The sequence below is a fragment of the Metopolophium dirhodum genome, chromosome 1 (genome assembly GCF_019925205.1).
Source record: "Metopolophium dirhodum isolate CAU chromosome 1, ASM1992520v1, whole genome shotgun sequence".
NCBI classification, from domain to species: Eukaryota; Metazoa; Arthropoda; class Insecta; order Hemiptera; family Aphididae; genus Metopolophium; species Metopolophium dirhodum.
This window is the reverse complement of record NC_083560.1, coordinates 84,070,957-84,081,491: the sequence shown is the minus strand read 5'-3', so window position 1 is coordinate 84,081,491 and position 10,535 is coordinate 84,070,957. Positions and strand designations below refer to the sequence as shown.

Sequence of the window (10,535 nt, the reverse complement as noted above, 5' to 3'; positions counted from 1 at the left end):
AAGACGACCTAAACAATATAATCACGTTTCAGTATTATATTAAATTATAAATAACAATAAAGTTAAAAATACTCACATTTTAATAAATTTTTCAATTGAATATTTTAAAATATATAATGTACGTAATAATTAATAAATATCAATATAATAAACTATGTAGGTATGTAATAAATATTTTGTTTGTTTTTTTTAAGTGTAACGTAGTAAACACTGAAATAACTGGCAGACTATCTACTTTTTTTTTCTGGTTTGAACTGACGACGTCGCGGGTACAGCGCCAGCAGCCTATCTTATTTTCTATAGCTGATATTTTCCCAAAGACTTAAAAATGTTGGAGCAAGGATAATTTATTACAACCTGTTTATTAATTAGTTGTAGTGGTTTGTACTTGTCAGTTATATAATTGCAATAAAGTGTATAATTAATATAAATATTGACTACGGTTTATTAAAATAAAAACTAATCTTTCTTACACAACATTACCATTACAAATAATGTTTACCCAATTATTTTACAACCAACACTGTAGGCATGTTTTAATGTTTTGTTTATAGGTTTATAGATTTTGTTGTAGTTTTATTTAACCTTGATTGACATAAATGCCAATTTAGGTAAATTTACCTACAATCCTTCTTTATGATGATTTTTTTATCAATATGTATATCTACATCTATACTTCTATATCTATACTATTATATAAAGAGGAGTTGTTAGTTACCGTTATTGGGGGTAATCTCTGGAACTACTCAACCGATTTAGAAAATTATTTCATCAATAGAAAGCAACATTCTTTGCGAGTGTCATAGGCTAATTTAAAAAGGGAATTGATCACCCCCGGTAGGTGCTCCAACAGAAATTTTGAGATTTACGATAAACATTTTTGTTTATTAATGGTTGTTATGGGTTATATAAGTTGAAAATAATATTTATTTATTATTATTATTTTTTAATTTCAATATTAATGGAGCGTCTCAATTTAATTCGTTTCAACCAGTCAAATTTACGATCAGACGAATACATCCCACTTGCGTATGACGCCATCGCTACCAAAGGAGACGCGGCCAACATTGGTCGTTTGACTATTCTCTCAGCTACTCATGTTAGAAGCCCATGCATGATGCATTCAATACCGAATTGCAACGGGAGCAAGACTATGATCGAGATGAGCTGGTTGAAAGAGTCGAACAAATGTGCCGAAAAAAAGAGCCAAGCACCATCTTCCTCTTTTGTTTAACATAATCACAAATCAGTGGAAAACTATACCAATAATTATACCACTAAGTAGTTATAGTGAAACTTATTTACTCGATGATGGTCACATATTTGATCTTGGTAGTATAAGAGTAATTCTCGATAATTTCTTAAATCCGGTCATATTTTTGACTCAAACCATCATCGATGAGTAAATAAAGTTTCACCATAAATATTTAGTGGTATAATTATTGGTACAGTTTTCCACTGATTTGTGATTATGTTAAACTAAAGAGGAATATGGTGTTTGGCTCTATTGCTCATAATTAAAACATACTGCAACAAGTAAAATTTGGTTAGGTTCCAAGGACTGTATGAACATCATATGCTTCATATAAATATTTTCTACCTACCAACATAATATATTTTGAAAAAATAAGAAAATCAAATATAAAAATATTATATAGTTACAATTGTTATTTAACTTCAAAAGTGGTTCTTTATCAACAGTAGGTACCTACACTTGAAAAATTCATGGTAAACAATTGGTAACCAAAAGTATTCCATTAAGTATGGTAATTGTTTATTCCGATTTTCACTATCATACTTGATCCATTTCATTAGAGGTTTATACACCTATTAATAATTAGTACATTATTTAATTTCGGTCAAGCTGTTTCGGAGGAATTCAATAACAAACACTGTGGCACGGCATTTTTATATATTAGATACCTATACATATCTACATGATATGCTGTCGCACAATGTCCGTGATCCGTGATGCCTACCAGGGTGGTTGAATTGCGCACTTACTGCTGCATGTTGCATCCAAAAAGATTTGAACAATCACAATTTTTTAAAGGGTTGTCATTTTTTAAGGGCAACGAAATGCACAGGGTTAGCTAGTAATATATAAATAATGCATAAAAAAACAGTCCTGTTTTATGTACCGGTTTCTGAAGACAATATTTAAAATTTTTCCAATTTATTTTCACAGAGTTGTTCCAAATACTTTTCTGAGTGTCATTTAAATAATTTAACTATTTTTTTTCTCAAAGTTATTCCAAATACTACGAGTGATCTATTATTTCTAATTTTGTTGTTACTTAAGAGGACGTCGTACCCGCTGGTTTTTTACGATATGTGTTAATTTTTAGTGAATTTATGATTATTTTTAAATATTAATATTTTACATACCTACTTAGTTAAAAATCAAAATATCGTAAAAAACCAACGGGCTTTAAGTATCAACTAAATTGGAAATAATAGATCACTCACAGATAATGTTCTTGTGTGGGGTGAAGAGGGGGTGTTTTGTATTTAAAGGTTACGTTTTTTTAGCGTGTCATTCAAATTATTTAACGATTTTTGTTTACAAAGTTGTTTCAAATACTCCTCCAAGTGATCTATTATTCCCTATTTTATTATTACTTAAGAAAATCACAATCCTGTTATTTAAAAAGCCGCTATTTTATTCGTAATTTCAATAACTGAACAGTAATCCGTTTTTATTGAAAATACCTTGAATATGTGTCGTTTGCGAGAAATATACATGTACAGATTATATAATAGTTTACCCACTCTGTAGTAAATAAAGACATAAACTACAAATAAATATAAACTTTGACACATAGTTACATAGTTTTAATATTAAATACTAAATGCATGAGAGTTGTATGGAAAACACCGATCACTTTATTTTTATACCACGACTAGCTGATTTATATAAATTGGCAATTGCGTTATCAAAAAAATTCAGTTTCAACTTTTACAGTACTATAACGATTAGTTAAAATGGATTGTCTATATGACTTTATCAGCTATTATCGAGATACGCCGATATACGTATAGCACTACATTATAGGTGTGTTCATTTTTTTTCGGGCTAAGTCAGACTCAGGTGATACAGATAGTAATGTATAAAATAAACAAAGAAATCCATGAGATTTATATACCTATTATAATGTATATAGCATATACAACAAGGTATAGACTAACCACTAACGGGTATTGGGTATCCAAGTATGCATAAGTATTAGGGGTCGTTAAAATCGTTTGATGGTTTCTTTTCTTTATGAATTGATTTTAATATCAGCGATGTCTTGAAATTTTTACTAAGGAACACTGCTGCATTGCATTGTTTTCATTCAACTCTTATTGATTGTGATAATGTAGATATAGTTAATTGCTCTAAAAGAATTAAATTATTTTTAAAATATTACCATATAACTACTTATAGAAAATGCTAATATAAACATTTAGTGAACATTAATATTATAAATCTATGGATACCAACCTATATGTTTTTGGTACATCAAAATAACAAAATCCATTATGTAAAATCTTAACCCTAATTATAGTATATAAGTATACAATACCTGAACACCGGCATAAGTTGTTATTATATCTGGAGGAAAAAAATTGTTTTCACAAACAAACTTAATTTTTGTGTCACTCAAATTAATTATTTTAATAATTTCCAATTTCTGACAAGGAATAAGGATGTCTTTAGAATACTAAAAACAGCGTACCCTATTCCCCATCAAAACTTTTGCAAATAATTAGTTAATATGCTTCACTTTCTAGACCTTTCGAAAAGATGTGTACAGCATAAAGAAGAAAAGTTGAGTAGGTATTTCAAAGTATATGTTTTACTATCATTTTTTTTTTATCATCATTTACAAGTTTAATACACTTTTAATTATGTATGTTCAATTATATTTGTTCAAAACTATTAATAGGTACCATTTATTTTTATTTTTATATTAATTATTATGAGTTCTTGAGGAACTTCGATTTTGAAATATTATCCACCAGTCTGGGCAACAGATATATTTTTTTCAGCTTCACAATTTCCCCAACCACAAAAAGTCCGTAATAAAACCTATGTAACACATATTATTATTTATTTAGGCTAATGATACAGACTGATACGTACGTTCTGTGCCGTCAAAAAAAAACTATAAATTAATAAGGCTAAAGATTTTTTTAAAGGTTAGAAGAACAAAATGATAAATACAGTTATATAATACAATTTATTAAATCAAAACCGTAGTTATTTTTATAACACCGTGAAGATGTGTAAAACGTACTAGTCACTAGTGTAGGTACTTACTACTATTTATTTCTGTACTATTATAGTATTCTATCATATTAAGTACATCAAAGGTCAAAAATCAAAATATACAACATTCGTCGTCGATATCCAAAAGATCTTGAATTTACTGATTTAGTTACACTCGGTCAACGGTCTCGAACGATTTAACATATCCAACCATAATAGCGTAAGTATATGGTTAAAAATCTGGGAGAGCTAGAAATAACATAATTTATTATATTTACGAGGTTGAGTTTGGAAATACTTTGGGAGCTTCGGGAAGTTTTTTGGTGGGGTGGCCTAAATTCCTAAGCCCCTAATCCCCCTCCCCCCCAACTAAGCCTATGATTACAACTATCACTGAGCAGCAACATACACGACTTTTAAACTTTTAAACGACGTGTTCTACACAAATCGGCGAACCAACAAGCCTTCAATACGTATACCTACAGTACGATTATAGCATAATGTCTTTAGTACGATTAAGACTGAAAGCTTCGAATACCTTCGACATCCATGATGTGATCGTCCGATTTGTTTCCACTCAGTCGACCGACTCAACAGTCAACCGTCTCAAATGGACATCGCGTACAGACACTGCATATACGGCTTTACTACTGTAAACACCTGTGAACTGGGGGGATAGCGTCAAGGGTTTGTGTTGTCGTGTATATGTACCTGTGTAGCTCAGTGGTAGAGCAATCACCCGGCAAGCAAGAGACCTAGACTCGATTCCCAGTCCGGTGGCTAGACTGTTGACGTTATTTCTCCGGTAGAATTTAATAGATTTAAAAATAGGTTCGGAGTCGAAAAATACGTCCAAGCGACCGTATTCAAACCACCGTCTCACGCGACCACGTCGACCGGAATACGCGCACAAGAACGCTACATAGATACCCGGCTTTTAGTGAACATATACTAGGGTACCTACACGAATAGACGTGAAACGTGGCGTAAAATGGCTAAAAAAGACTTAGTCAATAACTTAGTACTTACTACTTACTTTATGACTTTAAAACGAAATTATTATTTGTTGACCACCCACCATTTCGGTCAATACTGGCGGCCCCCATCGGCGTCATTAATTTTTATTGCTGCTGTGCCCGGCGGCGGGCGGGAGGGTAGTAGTTTGTGTACATCTTGCCATTTTGGTCAAACAGTATCATCGGTTCTTCATCTTTTGAAAGACGAAAGTTGGACAGTCGCATGGCACACGACGACATTGACGAACTCTTAAATTTGTTGTCGGGTAACGCAGAAGTGGTCATGTAGTTATCGGTCAGCGACGGTTGGGACGAATCATACAAGACCCTATGCATATTTTTACTGTCGAACGAAGGATATGGTCGCTGTTCAGATGACAGAATTACAGGTTGACCGTCGGACGTTTGCTGCGATAACGGGTCAGACGACCAAATCCTGTCTCTGTCATTGTTGCTATCGGACGACGACGGATAAAACGACGAAACCTGATTGTGGCTGTTCATCGGTAACAATAGTAGAGAAGTGGACGAGATCCAGTCACGTCTGTACGATGAATGCAGTGGTGTTGCGGGATTAGTCCAAAGGCTGCTGGACGAAGCCGATGGTTGTGCAGTGGACCGCACGCCATCCAGGTTGAGCCTAGCTGAAAATAGCGAAGAGTACCTATCATTTTATTTTAAATCATAGGTAGGAACTTGTTATGATGTTACACCATTGATATTTTAAGTATAAAAGGAACTTAAAGATGTCAGCGCAATGCTTGTTTTCTATCTCTATAGTCTCTCTGACCCATTCGCAACATACCAAATTTTCTCGTTCAGCAGAACCACCTTGTGTTGATGGCTTTAGTATCAGAGTGAACTATTATCAAACTTATGCAGTTAAGAACATAACCTATCTGTGTTGCGAGTAGCGAGTTGTAAGTACCTATGTAAAATGTTCCAATTTGAAAATGGTAATATCTTGCATTAAAATTGAAAAACTGTACAAAATCCTACGTAAGAACACTGATAATGTTCTTAACTTTAAGTTTGATAATAGATCAATTCAAACACTAATAATAAAGATTAGTACACAAGTTTGGTCTTACAATACTGTTCAACGCAAATGTTCCCTGCTGCACGTAGGTCATAAATATAAAAAACAAATGATGCGCAGACATCCTCTTAATATCAATGAGAGACTGGTTAACAAGAATGATTGACAATAATTGTCATTTAATATATTAGGTATATACATACGTCGTATTGGTGTGGGAAAACCATCCAATCGCCCTTGTAGCGAACACAAAAAAACGCAAACAAAAATATCTGAAGTGTATAACATTTTTATATGGATTATTGAGCGCCGATTCGATTGACTTGTATTAAATAATACAAAATAATTTCAAACAGGTGTTGCAAGTTTCAACGATCATAACAACAAACAATTTTGGTATCCACGACAACTCAGAAATTAAATTACTTATAACTGAAAAAAAATATACAAACTTTTGGGTATTTAGTGTTTTTTTTTCTATACATGGTTAAATTTAATTATTTGGGTTACACAACTGCTACAAATAGAGGCTAGAGCCGGGATGGCAAATCCATAGCACAGAAACAATTTTGAGGGCACGCGAAAAATTAAAATATTTATATTATATACCTATTAAAAAAGATTAAAAAAATTAAAATTCAAAAATGAATTTTACGATAATTTTTTTCTCACAATATTGATTATAATATATATATAATATTATTCGTAATTTAATGGGACACTTAAAAAACAAAAAAAGATCATTTTTGGCACGTAGCGTCAAAATTATTTGTCATCCCTTGGCTAGAGTATTATTCAACATTATAATATCATAATACTTACTACTTCAATATTTTGTTACTACATAGTTACTATAATTTACTATCGTTTCAACCGGCGCGGCGTTTCCCAAACCATGAGTCGCGAAATTTTTTTGATGGGTCGCGACTCACGTTTACGATTACGGTTATTTTAGCCGTAAATTATTACCTCTATATAGGGCTGATGGTATTGAAAATAATTTTCGGTATTACGGTATTGATTTCAATACCAGTTTGAAATGGTATACCGAAAAACCGAAATGTTTCGGTATACCGAAACCGAAATGATTCGGTATACCTAAATGCCGAAATGGTACGGTTAGGGCTGACGGTATTTTCGGTATACCGGTATTTTAAAATTATTTTGGTAAACGGTATACCGTAAAAAACCAAATGAACGGTTTTAGTGCTGTTTTCTAGTATCAATAGCAATATTATAGATTATAATATTATATATTGTAGTTTATAATAAAGTATATAATGTGAAACAATAAAAGTAAAAAATATCAATACTAGTTAAATTTTATTTATTATTTTAGTATACCGTACCATATCGGTATTTAGGTATACCCAATCATTTCGGTTTAGGTATACCGAAACAGTTCGGTTTTTTACGGTATACCGTTTACCAAAATAATTTTAAAATACCGGTATACCGAAAATACTGTCAGCCCTACCTCTATATTGTATAATAATAATGTGAAGTCCAACTAGTGTTGTAGAATGTATGACATCGATTCTAATCAATATATTTTAGTATTTTTAGTATTTTCAGTATTTCTTTATATTCACACTAAAATCAGCAATACATTATGCCAATTTCATATTATACTAATTTGTTTGTATTTTCAGATTTTGAGCGGAGCGAGGAAGCTAGTGGTTGTACAATGGTGTTTATTTATTTATTTTTTTTATATCCCGTATACAAAATTTCTACCAGAAGGAGTGCTTGGATTTCAACATATAGTACCTTATCTTTTAGCGAATTGGATCAAGATGGTACTTTAAAGAGGTCATTTTTCGATTTTATCAATAGTTATTTAATGACACGGGAAAAACTACTGACAAATTACGAAAAACCGCTTAAAATGGGATTTTAATTTCTAACACTTTGTTTATCACCGTAGCAACGAATAAAAAATTATAATATTAATTCAACTAACAGGCTATAATAGTTAATAATAACAATATAAAAAATCCAGACTGACAAACCGTCTCCGCTTAGAATCGTTTTTCTTATACAATGATATTATATCATTGAATTCAAGTTTAATACAATCCATTATACATTGACCCACTTGTAACTATACAGTAGAGTGACATCCACTTACCTGCTTTTAAATTTTGAGTGGAACGATGTAAACAAATGTATTGATTTTACAATGAAGTGTATTTTTTTATTTTTTTATCTGTCATCACCTTTTAGGACAGTAAAAATGCTTAGATTTTCTTCAACAGTATCTTTTCTGATTGGAAAGTGAATCTAGTTGGTACTTTGGGGGGTCAAAAGTAAAAATTTCCTAGTAGTTTTCAAAAACGCCGAGAAAAACAAAAGAAAAATTATGGAAAAACGGGAATTTTTACGCCAAATCTGTTTTCGAGAAAATCGATTTTGGTTTTTGGTGTAACTCTATATTGTTACAATGACATTTGAAAAATATTAAAAATCCTTAGTCACAGTTTTTATTTATAAGCATTTAAACTTCAAATATTGACAAAATACGAAAAAATCACAAAAATTAGCAAATTATTTTGAGTTGAGAATTCATAAAAATTTTTCTTTTTCAATCTAAGATTATTCATAAGTTTGTCTACCTTTATCAAAAAAAAAAGTCTACAAGAAAGTCAAATTAAATTTTTATGAGCGTTTGAAATTCATTTTTTACAACATTTGATATTCACTCGATTTCTCGTGTAACGATTTTCTTATTTTGTTGTAATTAAAAACGTACGACTGTAGATACTTCAAAATTTTACTGAACGTTTATATTAGCATTTTCTATACACGATAAAATTTTGAAAATAATTTGACTCTTTTTGAGCTGTTTACGGAAATTGTCAGTTCTCAATTTTTTTAGTTAACAAAATCTCCGCCATGACGATGACAGTAATACAAAATAGTTAGGTCTATATCCACCTATATTAAACACTATTACATGATAACCTTAGTAATGATTACAATATGTTGCCTACAAAAATTACACATAAGATCATCGATGAAGTAAAAAAAAACGTAAAATGGAACAAATGAACCCATGATCTATTCTACAAAAATCCTATACGAATCAACAACCTCTACTAAATTTCTCAAAAGACAATATCAATCCAATTAAGTGTTGACAACAAATTATAAATTAATAACGAATATACCTTACACAAAAAGCAAAGAAAATAAACTAGGTATACCTATTTATAACAATAAAAAAGACAGAAGAAAATTACTTTTATAATGTTAGCAACACAACCATAATAGGTGAAAATAAAGTCCATGAATGTCTGGCAAAATTATGTATGATTCATTATCGAAATATGGGGGGGGGGAGTGGCTAACATTGGAATTAGATTTTTAAAATTCAATTTCCAAATCATATAATACAATTTTGAATACGACAAATTGTTTTCTTAGAATTAGTTAATTTACGAGTGAATATATAATATGTAACTTCAAACGCCCGTAAAAATTAACTTGACTTTCCAGTAAACTTATTTGTATTATTTGTTAAAAGTAGGAAAATTTAAGGGGAATTTTTTAATATATTTTTAAAACTTAGATATAAATAAAAAATTGTTATATATTCTAACTCAAAAAAAATGCCAATTTTCGTGATTTTGATAAATTTTATCAACATTTTAACTTTAGGCGCTCATAAAAAATTACTATAGACGTATGCTCGACTTTTTTTTTAATGTTCACTAACAACAACTTATGAGGACGGTTATAATACATATTCAAGATTTTTGACCTATAAATAGTTAAAAAATAATCGCAGTATTTTGAAAATATTATGGTGCATATAAATTGCTAATATAATCATTCTGTGATGCATCATCTACGGTTATATTTTTAGAGAACAATAAAAAAACAAATTATCAGTTTTTTCTTAAATTATTGTTTGGTTTTCTTGACGCTTGTTTTAGGAGAAGAAAACATCGTACCCGATTTAAAAATCTTTAGTGTTTGGGATGATATTTGTAGAGCCCGAAATCTTCTAACTTATCATACAGAAAGTTTAATGTATGGCTATAATAACAATTCAGCTGAACTTTATAATTCAATTTTAACCTAATATGTCGGAGGGAAACGCGTGAATTTTTCATTGAAAGGGTCTTATCAACTAAGGTGTAGCGCAGCAGTCACTGCATATAATTCAGGACCAAACCGTCTTTCTTTGTTTAACAAACATGTAACAAATAAAAGCCCAGGG

The 10,535-nt window shown here is 30.9% G+C and overlaps 1 protein-coding gene across 1 annotated transcript; it reads right to left on the bottom strand.

Annotated features, from left to right (window-relative positions):
* Positions 1-5,376: 5,376 nt before the first annotated feature.
* On the bottom strand, positions 5,377-6,598 carry LOC132934450 (uncharacterized). Its single transcript, XM_061000748.1, has 2 exons — positions 6,514-6,598; positions 5,377-5,915 (listed from the first exon to the last, which is right to left on the bottom strand). The coding sequence occupies exons 1-2, from the start codon at positions 6,596-6,598 to the stop codon at positions 5,377-5,379; spliced, it is 624 nt and encodes a 207-aa protein (XP_060856731.1).
* Positions 6,599-10,535: the final 3,937 nt, after the last annotated feature.

Coding starts and splice junctions, on each gene's coding strand:
- LOC132934450 (XM_061000748.1), bottom strand. CDS start 6,598: ATGTTATACACTTCAGATATTTTTGTTTGCGTTTTTTTGTGTTCGCTA. Junction 5,916..6,513: donor TTTTCCCACACCAATACGAC/GTATGTATATAC, acceptor CGCTATTTTCAG/CTAGGCTCAACCTGGATGGC.